The sequence below is a fragment of the Cololabis saira genome, chromosome 13 (genome assembly GCF_033807715.1).
Source record: "Cololabis saira isolate AMF1-May2022 chromosome 13, fColSai1.1, whole genome shotgun sequence".
NCBI classification, from domain to species: Eukaryota; Metazoa; Chordata; class Actinopteri; order Beloniformes; family Belonidae; genus Cololabis; species Cololabis saira.
The window spans coordinates 16,221,849-16,245,404 of record NC_084599.1 but is presented as its reverse complement, the minus strand read 5'-3'; the positions used below and the strand labels follow the sequence as shown (position 1 = coordinate 16,245,404).

At 44.4% G+C, this 23,556-nt stretch overlaps 1 protein-coding gene across 6 annotated transcripts in view; it reads left to right on the top strand.

The window, feature by feature from the left end:
• Nucleotides 1-23,556, top strand: part of lnx1 (ligand of numb-protein X 1) — a 37,261-nt gene that overhangs the window by 5,739 nt on the left and 7,966 nt on the right. For 2 of the 6 annotated variants that reach the window (XM_061737981.1, XM_061737980.1), the window contains exons 3-6: nucleotides 16,407-16,678; nucleotides 19,053-19,208; nucleotides 21,194-21,402; nucleotides 22,326-22,742. In XM_061737981.1, the coding sequence (XP_061593965.1) occupies nucleotides 16,407-16,678; nucleotides 19,053-19,208; nucleotides 21,194-21,402; nucleotides 22,326-22,742 (1,054 nt within the window). Of the gene's footprint in view, nucleotides 1-5,961; nucleotides 6,091-16,406; nucleotides 16,679-19,052; nucleotides 19,209-21,193; nucleotides 21,403-22,325; nucleotides 22,743-23,556 lie in introns of those variants that run through there. The other 4 variants (XM_061737984.1, XM_061737986.1, XM_061737982.1 and 1 more) reach the window with 4 other exon arrangements.

Sequence of the window (23,556 nt, the reverse complement as noted above, 5' to 3'; positions counted from 1 at the left end):
TTTTAACAGTGTGTTGCAAAAGATGTATTTTGATAAGTTGACTATTGAGGTCAAACTGTATTATTTTGGTGCACCTCAAACTGTGTAGGGATCCCTTGCGTCCTACAGTATTTGGAACAAAACTGCATTAATTAGGTTTCCGGACCAGTCTCGCAGGACAACGCAGGTATACATTTGCCCACACTCCAAAACAAAGCACTGAGTCAGTTTAGGGTTCGAAAACATAGATGGTGTTGTTCTTGCTGTTCTGTTATGAATTGCGTTCATCAGAGATCGGTCCAGTATCCTTAAACATGTATGTGTTGTGTATTATTCCCAGTAGCGTAGAAAAGTACGATTTCAAAAGTAGACAAGTGAACAGAATGAGGACGAGCTGGGTTCAGAAGGGTTTCAACCTCGCGGTCTCTTACACGAATCAGTGGTCGTGCCCCAACATACACAGTCTCCACCTTCAGTGTGAAATGTGTGTTTTGTCATTTGGCAGCATCGTCGTCAGACAGTGGAAGGTGTGTAATGAAACTCTGAACTTCTTATTACACGATCCGCAACATGATATGTCATCTTTTAATTGTGCACGAGACAAATCAGTCAGACCAAACTTGGCTCTGCTGTTTGGTTGGATTGATTTTTCCATCTCAGTAATGATGTACACTCAGAATGGGTGTCATGGGAATAAAGCCAATCTGGACGTAGAGATGTAAAGAGGTTGCACAGGCAATGTGTGTGTGTGTGTGTGTGTGTGTGTGTGTGTGTGTGTGTGTGTGTGTGTGTGTGTGTGTGTGTGTGTGTGTGTCTGTATTCTGTTGTGCGTGATCTCAGTCTGTGGCTGCATTAGGTTTGAAGTTGTAATGACTGACACAGCCTAGCCATCTGATCAGACCTGGTTTCATACTCATTAATCACTAATGATCTCTGTTGGTCTTTGGATGGAACAATTGTTATTCCAGACACAAATCCTGCAATCAAGAACAAAATTTGAACTATGTGATGGGTGGTTCTTTTTGCTGGCTGTGGTGCTTTGTGCTGCCAGGGCTTGCACAAAATGTTTGTTTTTTTTCTTGAGGGGACCTGCTTGTAGATACATGTTGTCTGTGCATAATGCAACATTTTTGAACACCTTACTCTCCTTTTTCCTTTTGTTTACTCAGTTGTAGTCCTTTTTTAAATTTTATTTAACTATCCAAACTGAATGTGCTGGGGCATTTTACTTTATTAAGTGTAAAAGACTTGCTTTAACTTGGGTTCAAAAGGCAATGAAAAAAAAAAACAACAAACAACAAATGTGTAAAATGAAAATATAAAATAAACAGGCATAAATATAATGGAGAAAAACGCCAAGAAGGAAATGTCAGGATTGGACTTTCAGCCTCCTTGTAGCACATGCAACCTCCACTTATTCAGCAAGAGTTGGCAATGTTTTACAGATGTGTTCCCCCTTTCTTTGGACTTTCAGTGTCATTTCTGTATGTCTGCCTGTAAGAAAAGGCACAAACTACAAGGATGATTGTCAGGAAATGCGGTGGAGGAAAAGAGAGATCCTGACAGATGGGGCCAGAGCCAGGCAGTTTTCAGTGGGGGGGGGCAGGGTGGGGCCAGTGGAAGTTTTAGGGTGGTTAAGAAACACAATCATATGGAAGTGAAGATGTATGATACCATAATGCAACCATGTGAAAAAATGTCTCCACAGACCCTCACGGGATACAGGACAGGTCATAATTGTGTGCATTCTTACAATACGCCCTGTTTGCACCCTGCTGCTGAAAACAAAAGGATTCGCCTCCATAAAAAAAAAAAAAAAAAAAAAAAATAGTCATTGTATCCTGGGTAGTCAGAGGTGGCTGTGTCTGGCCACCATACTGGCCACCCCCAAAACTGCCACTGCCGATAGATTCTGGTGTGGATCAGAATACTTTTAAAACTGCAAAGCTCTAAGTGGACTACTAGCTTTCAGAATTTTTAGAAAGTAAACAACTGACAGACATGCAGTTGTGGATGACATGTATAGAGGGAATGCGCATGACGTCACAGATGCGACTTCACAGCGGGTTACGCCCACTGAGTGACAGAAAGACTGAGTGGCAGAAAGACTGAGTGGCAGCGTAAACTTTCAGTTTGAGCACTTGAAAACATCTAAAATGGGAGAGAGCTGTTGTGCGATCGACTGCACTCATAGATTTAGCAAGAAATCTGAGTTATCGTTTTGCAGACTGCTGAAAAATAAGCTTAAAGGTATTGTGACATCATTTTTAACATACTTTTAACACTATTAAAAGTCTTGGCCAACATCCCTTAAATGTGTCTAAAAGAGTGTAACAAGAAAAACTTCACTCTAGTACTCCATTCTGTCCTTTTTATGACAGTGTTTTTTTGCGCCGTGAAAAACGGGTCCTTTTCCCCCTTTCCTGTCAATCATTGCGCCGCTCCTCCTCCAAACCTCCTCTAACCAACCGCTACACACTTCTGCCAGCGTCTCCACACACACGCGCGCACACCAAACCACAAACACCGACACACAGCCCAGACAGGGCGACTACAGCCCGGGGATGAAGTCCAACCGGGACCAGAGGACCGGGACCGCAGCTCCCCGCGAGCAATACACTCACAGCGGCGTCGGAGAGTTTTTAAGCCGGGAGCGACAGGCGAAGCATGCACGGAAAAGCAGCAGGGCGAAGCAGACAGTCCACAGCAAACAATCACAAAAATAAAGGCATGTAAATAAAGTGTCCCCTTATCTTAAGTCCAGTCAGTGGCCACGGGTCTTCTTAGCAGTTCTCCTCCGGTGATTAGAACAGAAGAGGCTGTAAACAGCTCCGTGTTAACCCTGATTTATGGTTCCGCGTTAAATCGACGCAGAGCCTACGCCGTAGGGTTCAGCGTACGGTGCGCGTCGCCGCGTAACCCTACGCCGTAGGCTCTGCGTCGGTGTAACGCGGAACCATAAATCAGCCTTTATGGTGCGCTGGAGAGGAGAGGAGGCAGGGAGCTGGGTGGAGGGGGCGTTGATTTAGCGGATCGTTACGTAACGATCCGCCACCAAACCAGGTGCGCCGTTTTTGCACAGTTATGCGGAAAATCCCAGAAAGCACACAATACACTGAATGTTAAAAGTTCGTTGTTTTTTGGGTGTAATTGATGTCAAGACACCCAACAAAACACAAAAAATCAAGAAAAATGTGTTTTTCATGTCACAATACCTTTAAGAAAGACAAATGTATCGCTGCAATTCGCAGAAACAACTGGATTCCAGGCACCAGTTACCATTTTGTATCAGGTAATGTTGGATTTTGGGGTAGCTAACGTTAAACAGTCAAATCATAAAGTTCGGTGTCCTCATTACTTTAAATTCTACAACAAATCCTGCCTTGAAGTAGGAACAAGCGTCAAGACCTTTGTATGCCTTCAAGCTTTGCTTCGTGTATTTCCCCGGCTTAGAAAATTAAGTACACATAAATATCAGGAAACTCGATTCGTGGCCAAATATTAATGTCCATGGAACACTGGTTCTTCGGGTAACTGTAAGGGTCACTGTCAAGTCCAACTGCCTTTAATTTAAGCCGATAATCGGCTGTTATCCCATCTTTTACACAGTTTCCCCTACTAGTTGCAGCTGTTTTTGCCACTCAGTGCGAGTAAGGGGTCGTGGTCCAGCGGGAAAGTGACGTCAATGCATACCCTCTATACACGAGTATGCTCTACGGTATGTACGTCAAAAAACAGTATTGGAAAGGAGAGTGGAAACGTGTAGTTTTATTTCTTACTGTTACAGATAGATAAATAAATGAATAGAATTACACGTTCACAGAGCTGGAAACCATTTCTGATGCCACCTGTACGTCTGTAGTCGAACCTCCTGTTCTTTCAACTTCCTCCACTTCTTGTTAGGAGGTCTTTGTAAATCTAATCTTTAGGTATATTATGAATATGCTTTAATATTTGAAAGATGATGTGGTCGCTGTAAGTGGATGACAGGGGTAACAAACGGCTGAGAGAAGGTATTGTATGTGTGTTGTGAATGCTATTATGCCAGTTTTGGGGAGTCTGGGACTGCATGAAACGATTCCTGTGAGGCAAACTCGATTCTGCTCACAAAACTGCATCCTGTTACGATCCAATTACTTTTCAATTTCCTGCATGCCCTGTGGTCCAATTGCTGTGCACACTGTTCAAATACCGCGGGACAACTTATGCCTCGACATGCATGCGTGCACAGATGCACGCTCACACTGGCAAAGTTGGCTTTTAACCACACTACCTCCATCCATGAAATATCTATTCTGACAGGGGATTTACACCAGTTGCATTTAACGCAAGTTAAATGGCTTTCTCGAGGAGAGCAAACGTTACAAAAGTCAGTCAAAAGAAGAGAAGAAACAGGAGGAGGAAAAATAAAAAGAGGGAGGAGAATATTATGGCGTAGGAAAAATGTTTGAGGGTTACATTTAGATATCCTTCCATACCCCACCCAAACCTGTTTCTCACCACATTTGCCTCTTTCTGTATGTTTACTAGAGATGGTAAAAAATACTTTCATATTTAATATGAAGGTAATCTTGTAGAGGTTCTTTTTAAATCCCACTGTTGTTATAGTTTCTTTTTTTTGTTCAATCAAATCATATCTCTAGGTTAATGACGGTTGCTGCTGTCAAGCCCTGATGCAGCCTGTCGACACTCACATCTCCCTGAGCCAGATTCCAGCACAATCATGACGAATGGGTTCAACGTTTGATATGATGGATCAGCGGTCCCCCTTTAACTCTCACCGTCTCTGTAAAACTGAATGAGTGTGTGGATGAATGACTGGCTGAGCGAATAAAGTGCTCTCGTGGTTTTATGAAGATATGCTCCAAATGCTCTTCCTTTTTATCTCCATCATTCTAATTCATGTCACTCTGAATAACAAGCTTGCAATCCTGCAGGGAAAATTGATTTGCTGGTGTGTTTTGGTCATGCTCTGCCTTTTCTTTTTTTCTTTTAACCCCCCTCCTCACACACACACACACAGACACACACACACACATGTAGGCAGATTCATTTGAGCGATCAGACCAATCTGCTGCACTGGGAACAGTCCATCCTGGAAGAGAGGGGTGAGGGAATGGAAGGTAGTATATTTTCTCCATCCACTCCATCCTCCCCTTGACGGCCCAGCGTATGTGCATGCAGGGAGAGGTGATTGCAGAGGCGGTGTGTGCATTCACGTATGTCTGAGGATATATAAGTGCGTAAGCGTGTGAGAAATGCAGAGCCAATCAGAGCAGCACCAGGTACCTCCCCCCCATTGATTTTTGTGTTTGGTGCGCTCCATCCCCCCCTTCAGTGGTTTCTGCTGCAGTATAAGTCAAAGCCTGCGATGTTCTCTCCGACATACACACACACGCATGCACACACACTCGCTCATAGAGGGAGAGAGACATGCACACACTCGCATACGAGCACAAATCCTCTTACAACTCGCCAGTGCCCAGAGCAGATTAAGGGGCTGCATATCTCAAATTGTATTCCAAATGTGCCACCTATGCATGGGTCTTCTTCCTCTTCTTCCTGCACTTTCTCATCGTCCTGCTGTGCCACAACGGGACTTCTCCTTTGCACCTGCCTCTCCTCCTTCTTCCTCCTCCGTTCCGTCTTCAACCTCTGGCAACCGGCCCGTTTGCCTCTGCAGCTGAGATGGCCAGGCAGGCAGCCTGAGGCGGCGGGAGCAACTTGCACAGGCAGAAGCAGAGAAGGGGGGGTGGGGTTGGGAAGAGAGGCTGAAAAGGTAGGAAGTGAAGGATTAAATCCCGTCCGAGAGCGCGTCCGTGGAAGGTAGGCGGGAAGAGCGAGGAGGCGGTGGGGGTAGGGGTCAGCACGGCCAGGGTCGGAGCATTGGAGGTGGAGGAGGGGGACGGGGAGGAGGGGGGCCACAGTCAAAGAGGAGACGGCTACAGTTCAAGGAGAAGGAAAGAGGGGAACAGAGAGCGGGGTGGGGGGAGGAAGGAGGACGAGCTGAGCGTTGACCATGAAGGCTCTGTTGCTGCTGGTGCTGCCCTGGCTCAGCCCGGCTAACTACACAGACAATTTGGGCAACCTGCACATCCTCTATTCTGAACTGTGAGTACGACTCTCAGCCTCCTTCTGCATCCTGTTCACCAGCATCACCCCATGTCTCCCTCTCCATCACTCCACCGTGCAGCTCTTCATGTGTCCCGTGCATTTCTCCCACTTTCATCAACCCTCTATTTGTGGTGTTCATTCACACGGCACACTCATGCAAGTTCCAGTGTTTCCATCTGGATCTGGACTGCTGTTCCTGTGGCTTGTAGAGGCGACCAGTCGATAGCTCCCCACTGCTTTGGTCACTGGTTGCTGTGACACTGGGATGCAGCAGAGCTTGCAGGTAGTCCTTTGTGCTGTCCAGCACAGTTTGGATGCTACGGAGCGACACTGCAGCATGGCCTCTCTCCCGTACTGTATCTGTCGTTAACAGCGTGTGAGTGAGTGCATAATTACGGCATTGATTGGAGCACAATGTCAGCAAACGTTTGCTCACAGTTGTAGAGTCTCTCAAGGCATAGGGATGGTTGTACTTATGCTACGTTTGCATATGGGGTAGACTTTCACCTTGGTATTAAAAATGTATTGCTGGTTTTTCTCAGATTGCTTCATTGCTCATCATTCAAACCTTTATGCACACACAAAATTCATTTTATCGCGTATAAACAATGGAAAAAAATTAATTGCAGGTATTTACTGTGAAGGGGAAAAAAGTGTTTTCATACAACACTGCATGAGTAACAACAGGATGGAAACAAAGAGTGTCAGTGTTATTTATTTATTCAGGCTTATAATTCTGTGTTTTTGCTGTTATTGTTAAAAGTAAAACCTAAAATATTCATAGCGATTTTTAAATATCGCTCATTTTTGCCGAGACTAATACAAAGACCAGACAAAAGTGACAGATCTTCATTCATATTGCATGCAAACAGACTTAAATGGAAGCTACTCATCAATATTTTTAGTCAAAGGGGAATAATTAACAAGCCATTTAAGTGATCTACACTATACATCTTACAGATTCCTTCTCTTCCTCTGAACTGTTTTGGAGCTTTCTTACAGCTCCCAGACTCTCATTGTGCGAGCGTTAATGTTGACTACATTGTCTGCTTTCTGATCCCTGAGCTCGTCCACTGCTCATCTCTCCAGTCTGACGGAAATGTCCCATTATACTGCATGAATACATGGAACAATGGAGCTCCGCACAAATCCCCTCATTTCATTGTATGCTCTCTTTTCACTGAAAAAGGTTTTAGCGGCTGCAGACACCAAGAGGCTTTGTCAGACAGCGGTGGATGCCAAAGAGAAGAGGGGGGGGGGGGTGATACAGAGTAATGTACTGACTAGGTCAGAAGATGAGAAGTGGAAGAGGTACAAGCCTCACATTTGATTACAAGCAGCGAGAACGGCAGAAGGAAGTGGGAAAGAATGGAAATGAGGTGGATGAGCGGTGCAGCAGATGAGAGAGGATAGGGTAGATGAGATGAGACAGGAGGGTATAAGGTCGTTTCCTGTGCCTGCCTCCCATCTGCCCATACATACGGCTGCCATGGTGACTGCACCCGGTTTGCCTACCATGTGGGTCCTTCGGAGGGAGCTTGTTTGGTAAATAAAGTCATCAGATTCCTCGCTGACGCTCACAGAAACCCACAAACCGAAGAACAGTGACAGCAGTTGGTGGAGAGTGCTTTCCTGGCCGGTGACACTGAGGTTTTTTGCTGATTATGACATGACAGAGAGAGAAACCAGGAGCAGACAAACGCGGATGTGGTGTTTTTCTGCCTGGCTGGAGAGCAATGGCACACCATTTGTCTTTATCCATGCTGTTGACAGCGGCAGGCTCCAGCTCTGTAGAGCCAAAGCCTCTGCCTACCTCTGCTTCCCCCCTTCTCCCTCCCTCAGATCACCCATCAACCCGTCCTTTTTACAATGTTTTTCTTTTAAGTGACTCGTACAGTTAACTGATGAGGTGTAGTTATGAGAGTGGGTGTAATCTGACTCACCTGTACATTAAATATGCCTATTCCGGTGTGTATGCAAAGTTTATTGGCTGTGTGTGACTACTACCAACATCACAAGAGGGGGGTTGGGGGAGCGGGGGGATAAACATTCTGCTTTGATTAAATAATAAATGTAATTATTGTTCTCTGTCAGTACCAGCTAACATGATCGCAGATGATCAACTAGGCTGTCATCATTTTCCTCCTCTTCACACAGCACAAATCTCTCCTCCTTCCCTCCCCATGACAGCACGACCTCCTCTGATAATAACATTCATAATTAATCTGTGTTCATTTCTGAGCGCAGGCTGAGGCGTCTTAAACACTATGATTAGCTTAGCTTCCGTCCTTTCAGGCCTCATCTGAGCAGTGTTTGATCACAATGAGCGGCGCGCACTCCCGGCGCTCCGGACATCTTCGGCATGGGCGCATCCTAAAAGGATTAGCCACCCGGCTGCCGCACACTCACTGAATCTGAGCAATGCGAGTCATTTGTTTTTGTTTGGGTCCATCCCTAAGTCAAAGAGCAGAGAGCATCATGTCATGGCCTCCGCGGCCTCACGTCCGCTCCAAGTGTGTGGCAACCTTCCCTAATTAGACGTTTGTCTGGATTAAGTATTAATCCCTGTCCGGCATGCAAGCAGCCCTCCTTGTCTTATTCTATCTAACAGACCCAAAATACTCAATATGAAGGCCAGTGGGACAAGCTGTGCACTTGCCTGACGACTTGCACAGTTACTGAAAAAAAAAGTGAGAATAATTTTCTCCACTGCTTGAAGCACATTCAAGTAAATCTATCTTCAGAGTGCTCTGCACCAAGTTTGCAGCAGTACAGGGAACAGAGAAAAAAACTATGGGCACAGGCAAGTGTAAAGAATGCACTGACAGTATACAGACTAAAGCATAAAACATATAACACTTAACATGCAAAACACTCATTAAAGACCACAGAAGTTTGGCAGTGCATTGCTCCACATGTAAATGCTGCACACAGAATGCCCCAAACTCTGAGATTATTCAATATTTATGAAGAGAAGTGAGCAGCAGGTCAGTGTTTACTTTAGCAAAGCCCTTGTCTCAGATGTGTCACCGCCAAGCAGGAAGACAGTACTCTTGCAAGGTGAACTGGCATTAATGTCGACACGCAGAGAGGGCTTAAGGATAGGACTGGAGTCACTATATTTAAATATGCATCAGTTCCTGCAATGCAGAACACTTTTAATCATTTATATCAGGTGCTCCACTCTTAGGTGTCACTGATGATGGCTGTGTTGTGAAAATAGGTCTCCTCGAGCCATTACCTCTCACCAGCCCGGTTACTGTATATGGGGTTTATGAGGTTTGACGTGTTTTACACAGAACAACTTCCTCCTTACTGCAGCAGGCTAATCTGTGCGAAGGCCTCCATACGAGCAGCCTGGCAGCCAGCAGAGTGGAAGTGACAGCAGAGAGGAGAGCAGTGCAGAGATAATCTCTCACGTGAACATTGTCCCACAGAGTGCCAGGGCTTCGGGTTGGACTGTCCATCGCTGGCAGTGGTTCAAGCAGTTGTACCGTGGCACGTGGATAGAGAGAAACCAGGACGCTGCCAACGGCTAGCGTGGCACAGAGAGAGAGAGAAATATAGGCTAAAAGGTGCCAGGAGCAATGTGGGACAGCAGCCTTGTGGGAATTCTCTACAATCACATACTGTACGGTGTATAGGGGATACAAGGAACTTGTGGCACTTCGGTGTGTGAATCGGACACTTGCGTCAAGACTGCAGGACTGGAGATCAGCTGCTGCTGAGGTGGATGTACGTAAGGCGCATTAGTAAACTTAGATCCAGCTCAGCTCGGCAGCAGAGAATAAATCAGCTCTGGTGCGTCCTCTGCTCATCTTCTGCTTTGACAAAAGGAGGGAGAGGTTGCTCTCTTGGAAACCAGACACCAACACAGTAATGGCTGCATAAGTATTCTCCCAGCCCAATCATGAGGTCAGCCCTAACTGATGATCGCCCATATTGATAGGCCAGAAAAGGCATGACTCAGAGTTTGTGCTGCTTCTAACTGGCTGACTCGGCTGGCATTGTGATTCTGGCTGGGAGTCTCCCGCTCCCCTGCTCTCGTAACTGCACGAAGCACGCCAAACCTGCCCGGGAACACAATGGGAAATTCAGGCGCCAAGTTTTATCTGCTACTCCCCTCATTCCTCGTTTGGTTTCAGAACGCATTCATCCTCAAAGGCGCTGACGCGTAGTCCCCCGGCAGACCCACGACGTCCTATGAGAAATTTGTGGATCCATCTTTGGAAAAGACAAACGTTCCTCCCACAGCACAGGCCGTCCCCTCTCGCTGCGGCCTCCCCCTCCTCCCCTCACAGCAGATGGGATTACCCCTCGCAGCAGGCGGATCCAATCAACACACCGGCGCATCCTCTGATTAACACTCCTCTAGTTCATCATTAACTGGATTACTCTGTCTTTCTGTCACTCCCTCCCCTCTCACTCCTGGTATCTATCGTCCCAGCTTCTCTCCCCCATTTAAACTCAAATTTATGGCTGCTGGAAAGTGACCCTTATGTTTGAAAGAGCGTAATTAAAAATTAAGGAATCTAATTAAGGGAAGATATTCGATTCAAATCAGCGTTCTTCTTCGACTTCTATGAATAGTGCGCCTGAGTGTATGTGTTATTGTCACGGGAGCCTCCTTGGAGCTGTGTATTGTCTGTCTTCTCTGGAACAAGCTCGGGCCTTTGCTCAAAGCTGTTACAGACAGATAGCATTCTCTCCTTGAACTAGCTGTATGAAGACTGCAGCAAGACCAGGAGCCATGAAGAATGTCTGGATGGAAAAGTTGTTGTTGTTTTTCCTTTCACTGTATTACGAGATGAAGGATTCTGAACAAACAAAAGCTGAGAAAGAACTCGGTGCTGCAAGCAGTCTGGGCTCCGAACGGACTGAGAAATGGGAGCATCACCAGCTGCGTCCCCACGTTCATTAGTGAACATTCTGCACATGTTGCCACATCAAAATCTTATAAACACACACACACACACACACAGACTTGTACGACTCAAGTCCAATTACTGGACTTGAGTCTGACTGGAACCCTAATTTTTAAGGACTTGTAGCTTGACTTGGACATGAACTCTGTTGGCTTGGATTCTGTCTTTTGCAATATGAGGAAGAATAAGAACTATTGAAGAGATGATAGGGACAGCTTCTGTCTTAAGTCGTCATCCGGCGAATATTCCCTGAGAGAAGTAATGTTTTTTGATATTCTCATAAAAGGGGCAGAGCGGTGACGAAAACTCCCTCAGTGGCTGTGAGCGTATTAATCCTCTGACAGCTAAAATCACTTCCGTCGTCTTCTTTCACAGGCTGCTATCCCGCTGGTCCCACGCAGAGCTGCAGTCGTAACTGGAGCCCGTCGATGTCAGAATGGGGCTAACTTCGTAACGTTCGCAGAGACCGTTTGTCAGTGGGCGCTGATCACCGTCTCGTGGTGCAGTTGGCCTTTCAGTTAAAGGGGACCTATTATGAAAAACACGTTTTTTCTTGTTTTAACATATATAAAGTGGTCTCCCCTCACCCTGCCAGCACAGGGGAGACAAAATACCATGAATTTCTGCTCTGGCGGAGCGAGGTTTATTCTCCTCCCCTGCTACACGTCATTCAGGGAGCCAATCAGCACAGAGCCTCATTATCATACCCCCCCCTTCCCTTAGAATGGAGCACAGAAAAAGGGGTTAGAAGCGGTAAAACTAGTGACAGGGCCCACAGGCTGGATTTATGATTTATGTAGAAAAAACAAGCTTTAGATTGTTTTTAAGACATTCAAGGCCTGTTTAAAATATACATTAAATGCCATAATAGGTCCCCTTTAAACCGCTCCGTTTTTTTTTGTGAATGTGAATTGTACAGATTTCACTATAAGTCACGTTGGACAAAAAAATTGCTATTCAATTTAGAGGAACGAGTTTACCTAAGAGAGACCTAAGAGATTAAATGCTGCGCTTGTGTTTAAGAAGCTGAAGGTGACGTCATTTTAAGCGGGCTCGGCTCAGATTATTCTTCGATTGCTCGGATTTGACCGGGATTCAAACAACAGACACTTGAGTCTGGACTCGGACTCAGAGTTTGATGACCTGACTGCAACACTGCATGCGTGCACATGCACTCTTGTTGTAATCTACATATTTCTTTGTTGTGACAAATATGCAGGCTAACAGACTTATAGTGCTCCGGGAGACACTTTCCTTCTCTCTTCTGCTTTTACACGTCAGGCGTTAACATTTCCGGTAACATCAGAAGGTGCAGCTGCAGACGTTAGGCCTCGCCAGGAACAGGTGTAAATACACTGGTATAAGTAATAATGTACCTTATAATGTATATGTATATTAGGGATGGGCGGTATGGACTAAAAAATGTATCACAATAATTTCTGGCATTTATCCCGATAACGATAAAAATGACGATAAAAAAATACCAATTCAACTCCATCTTTTTAACTATAAATCTATCTCGCTCTCAGATCCACCATGTTTGTTACACAAAAAGATCAACAACGGGAATTTTTCTTTCTTTCTTTCTTTCTTTCTTTCTTTCTTTCTTTCTTTCTTTCTTTCTTTCTTTCTTTCTTTCTTTCTTTCTTTCTTTCTTTCTTTCTTTCTTTCTTTCTTTCTTTCTTTCTTTCTTTCTTTCTTTCTTTCTTTCTTTCCTTCCTTCCTTCCTTCCTTCCTTCCTTCCTTCCTTCCTTCTTTTTTCCCTTCCTTCCTTCTTTCCTCCTGCTCTCTCCTTCTTTCTTCCCATCCTCTTTTCTCCCTTCCTTCTCCCCTTTCCTTCCTTCCTTCCTTTCTTCTTTTTTCCCCTTCCTTCCTTCTTTCCTCCTGCTCTCTCCTTCCTTCCTTCCTTCCTTCCTTCCTTCCTTCCTTCCTTCCTTCCTTCCTTCCTTCCTTCCTTCCTTCCTTCCTTCCTTCCTTCCTTCCTTCCTTCCTTCCTTCCTTCCTTCCTTCCTTCCAAAAATCAGCTTTACACAAAAACATCATCAACGGGAATTTATCGTTTTTACCGCGAGATGACGAATTCTTATCGTGAGGAATTTTTTTGACGGTTTATCGTAAACGGTAAAATATCGCCCATTCCTAATGTATATATACACACTCACTGTGAGGGTATGTGTCAAGAAGAAACCCTGTTTCTGTCTCTGGTCTCTGGCCGCGTGTCCTCCAGTTCTCATCTCATTTGGCATAATTTATGCTGTATGGGCAGTGTGGTCCAGCATGAGTGTCTGTGGCAGTGAGGGAGCAGAGAGAGTATTTAGGTTAGGAAGGATAATCCACTCGCCCCTAAAGAGGATTGGAGAATCTCACGGGCTTTGATGAGTTGTGATCTGGTGTTTATATCACATCACAAGAACAGACTGTTTGTGTCGCGGCCAGGGTGCCTTAGCAAGACCACCATGTCCCTGATAGCGTTATGGGTAATTATCGTTGTGAAGCAAATAGCGGAGGGGAGAACCAGAAGGAGGTTGGGGAGTAAAGAGGAGAAAGAGAGGCTGAGAGCGTGCTCGCGCTCTTTATCTCTCCATAGATCCTTGGCTTTAGAGAGATGATGTGATAACTGAGGCTGAATGAAACAAGACTGCAGCAGTGCTAATGAGCCTCCTCTAAGCTCAGAGATCATCCCCTGAAAAAACACATTAGAATAGCCTTGCCCAAGTACTCAAAGTTACATCGTTAGACATAAAACTGTTTGTTCGTAAAAGAAGGGAGACTGATAGTAAAGAGGGAAACGTGTGCACATTTCTGCAGATGTGCAAGCACTTCTCGTCTCAAGTGTGCTGACTTAATTGGCCTCCTTACCTTGGCTCTACGGCTGCAGGACCACCCTGGTTAGAGAGACAAGGGTTTTCTGTCGTGCTTTCCAGCCTTTAACCTCTTGCAGCGGTTCGGACATACTCTTCATCCCCCAGACACTTAAGCAGTTCCAGTAATGGCCACAGCTTTAAGGCAGCTCTTACAGTATCCCTGAGGGGAAAATCCTTTTCATCTATGGGACATAAAGTTTGTATTAATAAAACAATTGCTCATTAAACAGTAGGCTCGGTGTAACTCGGCCTTATGAAAAACAGACAACTTGTCCCTGTCTTTAGGTCCATCACCTTCTTCTGAGCTGCCTGTTCACAGCACATGAAATGAAGCCCTTAAGAGCCTCCACCCACACCTCCATTCACGTTGTGTGCATTCATCAAAAGATGCTTTAAGATGTGGGTGGTCTCTAAAATATGCCCGTAACTGAATAAACCTGTATTTAACGGTGTTTGCCCATGGCCACTGACTGTGGTTTTCATTTTCCTCTGCACATCGTGAAACAGGGGAATGCAGTTCAAGTCTTCGGTTCCCTGAAGTCGGTGACTGGAGGTTTTGTACCAAATCAAAATGTATGGGTAGAAAATTAAGAGGAGAAATGCTTGAGCCCAGAGAGTGCAGCACAATCAGTGCTGCTACAAGGCACTTCAGTAGAGATTGACTCTATATGTAAATGAAGACATTAACTCCAGCTGGGAAAAATTAAAGTTAAAGAGGAGCCTGTTTTGGAGGAAGATAAGCTGTGTAGCAACAAGCAAATCAAGGCTGGAATGTGCTGCGCTTTTAGATTTTTATCCCCAACAGGCTGCATGTTGAACCAGTTTGATCAAGAGGCCATAACTTCTCAGCATCAAAGTTACCTCTTCACCTTATTCTTCATCCGTGAGAGGGCAGGTTTTCGCACAGCGAAGGGTCAGAGTTGCAGACAACACGGAGCTGTGAGAGTCAGTGGTGTTTTTCCACCTGTATTCAACTTTAATTCCTTTAATTGACGGAGAGCGACGTGAGGAAAGGCTCTGCCCTCCCAGGAATGTAACGCTGCCCTCTCCTCTGCTGCTGATTGAAATATTGCCCTTTTCAAACACTTCACTCAGTTAAGTGGTGTGTTGCTGCATGGCTCTGCTCGGTGGAATTTAATTTACTTACTGGGCAACCGTGAATAACTCACTGTGGCACTGTCCACAAACAGGTACACACACGCGCAATGCATCGCCATTTCCTCATGAGTGAGATCGATGGGTACTTGGGTATTGTGTAGGATTATATTTGATTGGGAGACTGACTTGTGGTTACGAGGGAGATGCAGGACCCTCTTCTGGATTAAATGATTTTTGTTGTAAGGAATAGACGGAGTGCATGACCCGCTCAGACAGCTTGGTAATTGAGACAAAATGCCGCTTCTGGTGGCGCTGATGGGTTCCCTGAGCTCACACAGCTCGTTTTCACCTAATCCTTCTTCTTTTGTGACTCTGCGATGATGTCAGCCATCACACCTTGCTTTTGCTTTACCTGTCCTTTTTCAGTTTCATAGCTTAGATTCTCACAGCATGGGAGAATAGATTCCTGCTCATCCTGTGATAATCTGAGCTACTGTTGGAGGAGCTGAACCTGGGCCTGATCCAGCTCATTAAAACCCAGTTAATGTTTGTGCTGATGGCTCCGCAGAGACATCCACAGAGACGGGCCAGAGTTATTCCTGCCTCTGATGAAGCCGTCATGGCTCGCAGATGGAAGAAAATCCTCCCACAATGCAACACCCTGCTCTGTAGGGATAACTTTGACTCACACACAAACATTCCCAGTTTAATATTGTTAGTGTGAGAAGCCTTTTATTGCGCGTAGCATAATATGTGCATGATTTTGCATGAGCGCGTACTACAGGGAGAGAAAGAGAGACAGTGGAAATGTATTGCGGTTGCTTTGCTGTTGACAGCCAGAAGACATCTGGAAACTCAGGAATTAGATTTGTTTTTGAGAAAAACAACAATCAAACCATTTCTGTTTCATATTCAGATGTTGTGTCAGCTCCCCGTCCTCTCGCTCTCTTCACCAGCTGATTTATTTATTTTCTCATGTATTCGCATTCAGCCTGCTGTCAGTGATGCTTACGCTCAGTGCCGTGGAGAAAACTCAGCCTACATTTGATTACAGATACTCCTGAGGAGATAAAAGCAACAGAAACCACCATTTTTTTATTTTAGGAGAACAAGAAATGAATGTGTGCTGGTAGATTCTCACAAATGTGCCCTGTATCTTCTAAGTAGGAATGAATCCCGCTATGACATTCGTGGTTTGTTGTACAGGCTGTGTGGTTTCCTTGAGCTTTAAGGTCAGATAAGAGGTGGTGCTTGTATTTGTTTTTAGAATCGGACCATTCCTTCAACTGTTGACATCATTTATGCCCATTTGGCTTCAATTACCAGCTCATTATTTGAGCTAGTGAAACATCAATAGTGTCACTACATCACTAACTGCACATGCACTTAAATCTCACTCTGGGACCTTCTGTTTCCATGTCTGCAGGTGTAAAGGAGCCTCTCACTATGGGCTCTCGTCGGACAGGAAGCGACGTTCACAGGAAGGTGAGTGCACGGACAGCACGTCCGAGCTCACCATCGCCACGCTGCCCAATGACAGCCCCACCTCTGCAGCCGTGGCCCTCCTGTCTGATGAGCCCGGCCTGGTCAACCCCGGCTTCGACCCGAGCATGGAGGACAACAGTCAGTCCGGCAGCATGACCAGCCTGGCAGCTCGCAGCAGCGCCAAGAAGAGTGAGTGTGAGTGGGCAAACGGAGGTTTGTGTGTGGCCGTTTTCAGTCCTGTATGACGTTACCGTGGCATCTGCTGACACAAGAAAGAGGTAGAATGGTCAACAAAAAATCATCTGTTTCAGTCACGTGAGCGAAGGTACATAGATTTATTTAGATTTAGATTTATTTATTTGCACAGTTAAACATTACACAAATAAAATTACCAACTTTACAAATTAAAGTGCAGGAAGAGGCGAAAACTCAAAAGAGCTTATCAGGTGCCTCCACCTATAGTTAACATAAAATTTAATATCATACTTATAAAAACAAAATATACAAATGAGCAGTTAGAAATCTATAAATGATTGAAATTAAAGGAAAATTACAAAGAATTTACACAAAAGAGAAATGATCGGATATATGAAAAACGATAGAGTACAATTTAATAATTAAGAAACAATCAAAAAATAAACGACTAAATAACAAACCAAATGAACAAAAACAAAAAATAATTTCAAGGAGATTACACAAAACGATAAAATGTGTCAGTACATCCATTACTTACATACAAGTGATCTATGTTAAACTACAGTTTACATAAGTGATCTTTCAACCTCACACACAGCGTCTGCTCTTCTTAATGGTCTCTGATAGAAATCCTATTAACCAATTAGCCCTGCTACGATTTTTTTTCCACACTAATCCATAAAATCTCTCTTTGTGGGAAAAAAGTAAAAAAAAAAAACAAAGCAAGAAAGTCGAAGAGTCAGCCAGAAGTGGGATAAAACTAAATATAGCTGGTGCAACTGTAATCATGACATGATCGAAGATCTCCCTCCTTTCCTCCTATATGTGAAACCAGGATGCAGTCAGGAGAGTTGCTCTCTTCCTCCCCTGCTAAAGCAACTGCTGTGGACACCAAATGACGCTGCAGCAGCATTTTAGGCTCAGCCGGCTGAGCGCCTACCACCTCCACCACCGTGAGCGCCGCTACTGCTGAACAAGCTGTCAGCACCAGCAGTTGCTGGTGCTTTTTAAAGAATAATGTGGCTGTCAGGAGCCCTCCCGTCTCCCTGGGTCCGCAGAGGGAGGGTTTGGCTCTGCAGAGGCTCGCTGGCCCATGCTCGGAGCAGGCGAGCTGCAGCAGCTGCCTCGCTTCTGCATCTGCAGCCTTGAAAGCAAAGTACCAGGCAAAGGGTCGCTATGGCCAAGTCTGCTGAGGATACGGTCACTAAAACCCACGGCGTGTTACATCACTGCTGTACTTGCACAACCACGCTATCATACTCAGCACTCAGATAGTTTTTATTTAATGAAAGTATCACTTGTTGAACTCCATGCACTAAAAAGGAGTCGTTTTTAGAGCTTGCTGAAGGTTGCTCATCGAATGAAACTCGGAGAGATGGTCCAAAACCCTATTTATTTAATTGAGATTCCTGTAGTTGGACGGTGGGTTTTCCAATATATTTTATCTGGCAAAAGAAAATTCAACTGAGGTCAGATATATGCCTTGTAGGCGCATATGTTTCCTAAAAAATGATCAACTAGAGCGTACAAATATCCATCAAAAATAAATCGATATGCATTGTGCTATGTTGGGAAAGGAAAAGACAGATTGTAGTGTACTTAACCTTTGCTTACTAATAGATGCATTGTTGTGCTAGTTGCTGAATAGCTAAAAGTGTGAACTCTCCAACAGGAATGAGTAATGCCTCGTACATGTAAGTCCTTATACTTGCACCATGCAGAGAATATGCAGAGAAAAAGGTGGCTCCTCCGTCCAGTGTTCGTCATTGACACATCTATTATTAATCGCGGTTGCACAACAATCTTAGAAATGACCTGCAAAAATCTGCTGCAGCACCAAATTGGTTTAAAAAAAATCAATGCTTTTGATGTCTTGCTGTTAAATCCTTATGACTAGGATATCAGTCAGTTCCTAAAATAACACCCACTGTTCAATAAGTTCAAGACAGAAAAGTGATGTTTCCAGGTGCTTTGATTCACTGTTGCTGTTCTACACAACCACTACACTCCTGACCTTCCCATATATAATTTGTTATGGGGTTTCAGAATTTATGTGACTACCTGACAAGCAGAAAGGAGCAGAAAGTCTGCCTTACAACTAGTCAAAATACCACAGTGTATCTTTGATGCAGTGCAGCAGTGAAAACTGCTAAATCTTCATCACATGATAAATAACTACTATGCGCCAGACAGTATAGCTTTAAGACCAGCGCCTGCTTTCCATGCAGATTTGAGGTATTTGAGATTCCTACCAGTGTCTGCTGAAAGATGTGAACAAGTCTTTTCTGAGTAAGCTGAGGATTGGCTGTGAGGAGCCCGACTCAGGCATGTCTGGGCATGTTGGGAGCGAGCTAATGTATAAAGGGACTCTCTTCCTCCCCTGTCTTTGCAGTCAGAAACTTTGACCGTTCATCAGTAAGGAGTCGCTCCTTCAGGAGGCTGAACCGGGCCTTCAGTGTTCTGCGGAGGACAAAGAGTGGCAACACAGTCAGCAATGAGACATCTGAGGAGAGAGACAATGCCAGAAACTCCAGTGTGCCACAAGAAGGTATGGATAAAAGCCTTTTCAAACAATCTAGTGGGTTCTGTCTGGTCTCTGAAGACGCTTCCAGAGAGGGCTTGATGTGTGTGTTTCCGAATGTGTCTATTTGCAATGTTCCCTCAGATGTGCACTGAAGGTGATGCGTCTTGGGGCCTGCATTTTAACAGCAGCATATGTTTCTTTAATAATTCAGCTACAGATTGCACATTGCATAACTCTGCTGGCACATCACTACAGACAGATCAGGAGCTAGAGTGGCAGCCTGAGGCACTTTGGATATCGATGGGATACCAGAGGTCACAGTAGATGAGGCAGAGGACGTTCTCCTTCTGTGGCTCATGTCTTTCGATTCATTTCAGCCTCTTTTCTCTCAGGCTCTCCCTTATTTAGCTCCTTCTTCAATGCCCCTACAGTATATCTCCTCATCCTGACCTCCCGTCATTTGGCACGGGTATCAACTTGATGAAATAGACCCCGGGGAGAGCATTGTTTTTGTCGTCCAGATCCATAAGAGGCTCTATAGCAAATCCAGTGATACCTGATAGCGTATCCACAGCATGAGCTTTGTTTTGGCAAAGTGGAGAACAAAGAGCCAACCACAACGGAGTTACAGCTGCGCCACGATGGGACGATGGGAAGAGGAGAATGAACGTGCTATTGCGTAAGAATGAAGGATGATGAATGATTGGGGAGTAGATTATTCTCAGAGGCCATCTCTGAGGAGGCTCAGAGAAAGGATTAAATATTCATTGGTTGCCACTAAAAATAGAGGGGAATGGTGGAAGAGTGAGGCAGAGAAGGAACCGTTCAAACAAAATAGTAAAAAAAGTGAAAGAAATCAAGCTATAAATCAAAAACATTATGTCCCCATAAGTGAAGAAATAGAGGAAAAAAAGACAGGAATGAGAAAGTTTGAAAGAGTGTGGAATGGCGAGAGAGAAAGTTTGCACAAGAGTCTTTCTTAGTGTGATTTCCTTCCTTGAAGGGATCTGTTGCAATGAAGACAAAATATTGACTTTGGAGCGGAGAGAGAGTGCAGCGCCCAGGACAATGAACAGTTGAGGCTGCAGCGTTGAGAGTGACAGAGAGAGATGGTCCACCGAGGACAAAAACAAGAGGGGGAACTTTTTCACATCCGCAGAAAAAGAAACACATCTTCTCCGTCGCTGATTGGACGAGGCTCTTGGCTTCAGTCGCCACACAAGATCCCCACCCAATCCCACATGGTCCAGTTCAAGATGTGCCATTTGAGCACTGAAGTGGAATTCACAACTATGTATCAGGGGAGGTTGTAAAAAAGAGGATTTGGGAGAAAAATACATTTTTCCTCACACATGTTGAGGTTTACAATGACGAATTTATGAATAGAAAATTACATTTATATTGTCCTATAGTTATAAGTTCAGTAGTCAGACTGCTGAAGTGTGAAAAAAAAGGATCCAATCCATGACTTTTGCTGTAAATCTTGAAATCATCGTACCTTTTTGACATTTGACTGCCTTCAGTAGATTTATTTTGCTATCAAGAAAAACTAGAACTGTTTTCCAGTTAACATTGTCACAGTGCATCGGTTTCACTAAATGTGCCAAGCTTGTCTGCGTGTCAAAACTTTTCAAACATCCCCACCCAAGTCACAGTACTTTGTGGAAATTTCAAATGGAGGGTTTTCCCAAGCATACTTGCTACAGATGTACTGTATATGAGTAATCATGCAAACATCACTCGGAATAACCAGCCAAGAAATGTTCCCTCTTGGCTTGTACAAGTTTGTTTTAGTAACCTGAGGGAGTAGAGACAGCTGGTTCCACTGCTGAACCCCTCCACCATGGTCTATCCATCTTCCTCTCTTGGTGCTTCTCTCTTTTCTTTCACAATGCCCCCCCCAGCCCCCAAACTTCCTCTCCTGTTTTGTCTGGCTGTTTCTCAAATCTGCCTTCTCGTTGTTGAGCAGTAGAAGTAAAGTGATCTTTTTTTTCTTCCTTTCCCCTCAGTGCTGGTTCTTCCTCAGCTTCATCACCTGATCCCTGACGGGGAACTTACCACCATTAAAATTACACGGGTGGATCCGGCAGATCCGCTGGCCATCAGCACCGTTGGTGGCAATGAGACCCCTCTGGTTCGCATCCTCATTCAAGATATCTACAGAGAGGGGGTCATTGCTCGGGATGGACGCTTGCTGCCTGGGGACATGATCCTGAAGGTAAAAAAAAAAACAACAACAAAAAACTGCTTCACTGAAGAACAAGAAGCAATTTCAACTAGGGTTGCCACCCGTCCCGTAAAATATGGAATTATCCTTTATTTGAGAAAAAAATGTTGCGTCCCTTATTGAACTAATACGGGACGCGATTTGTCCCGTATTTTCATTAACACCACATACACACGTTTGTCACACACACATCAACACCTAATTTAACATTCAATAAACATTTCCATCATCAAAATTATAACAAATAAAGGTTTAACATATCTTGCTTTGCATGTAATAAGACTAGGTAATATATTAGTTTCACCTTTTAAGTTGAATTATTGAAATAAATTAACTTTTACACCATATTCTAGTTGAATTATTGAAATAAATTAACTTTTACACCATATTCTAGTTGAATTATTGAAATAAGTTAACTTTTACACCATATTCTAGTTGAATTATTGAAATAAATTAACTTTTACACCATATTCTAGTTGAATTATTGAAATAAATGAACTTTTACACCATATTCTAGTTGAATTATTGAAATAAATTAACTTTTAAACCATATTCTACTTGAATTATTGAAATAAATTAACTTTTACACCATATTCTTCACCTAGGATATATTATACATCTGGGTTGATGTGGACATACATAGCATAGGAGGATATTTCAGTTGCTAGTATGGTTGGCTGTCTCTACAGTCATGCAGGTTCAATGCTATTAAAGCACTTTAAACTTTAAATCAAAGCATTTTGTTTTTTCATATAAAATAAACACATTTTTATTCAGTTTAGAAGTTTTGGGGCTTTTTTTTGGCTTCTGCGCTGCTGAAATCAGGGTGTCCCTTATTTCTATTTCTGAAAGGTGGCAACCCTAATTTCAACAGTAACTCCACTTTTAAACAACTTTTGTTGTGTCTCCATCAGGTAAATGGCATCGACATAAGCAATGTACCACACTGCTTTGCAGTAGCAACTCTGAAACAGCCCTGCCAACTCCTCCGGCTAACCGTCCTCAGAGAACAGCGCTATCATTACCGCACCCATTCGCACAGCCACCCATATGGCCATGGGCACGGTCACGATGTGGCCGGTGGCCACCAACCCCATCATCCCTTGAGAGATGACAGCATTCACGTAGTGCTGAATAAAACCGCTCCACAGGAACAGCTGGGCATTAAGCTAGTGCGGCGGCCAGAGGGGCACGGGGTCTACGTCTTTCACCTGCTGGAGGGCGGCCTGGCAGCACGCGACGGACAGTTGTGTGTGGGAGACCGCTTGCTGGCCATCAACGGGCAGGATCTTCGTTATGGGGCCCCGGAACACGCTGCTCTGCTTATCCAGGTCAGTCAGCAGGGGTATCAGGAAAGACAGTAGGCATTAGTATTACACAGAAAGTTCACAGTTGTGACAAATTTCACCAAATGCAGTTACAGACCACCAACAACTATGCTCTGCTTCTAGTCTGTGCCTCTGAGGTATTAAAGATAATTGTGGTGATTCAAGCTAATTGTGTTGTGCTGTGCTGTTGTGTCTGCACTCGTTGCAGTTAATAGTGGTTAATTGTGGAGGCTCCCTGATGGACCGGGCCATGTGGCCGCCTCTGGTTCCTGGTTGATGCCAGTCAGTGATGGCGTGTGCTTGGTTAATGGTTGTTAATTGCAGTGTGTTTGCAGCTGACTATGCAGGCTCTCTGGGCTCCGAGTTCCTGTTTGAGCAGTCTGACTGGCTCTTCTGGGTCTCTGCGGAGCCAAGATGGCCACTCAAACCATCCACTTTCGTTGGAGATAAATAACTGACTGGGAAGGAATTAAATTAGTTCAATTAGGGTAATAATGGGCTGGACTGGGTAATTTCAGGACTCAGCGGTGCACTGGGGGGACTGGTGAGGGCGGGGAGACGGATGCAGCCATACAGTCAATGGGACTGGGGGACCACTTTCATGTGAATGTGTGAATGAGTGTGAATGAGTCAAGGTTTTTATATTGTGATAGGGCTGGGCGATATATCGAGATTTTAATATATATCGATATATTTTCAAACACGATATGGTACGAGACAATATCATTTATATCGATTTAAAAAAAAAAAAAAAATGTTTTTTTTTTTGTTTTTTTTTACATTTTTTTTTTTAAATGATTTTGATATAGCTTATTTT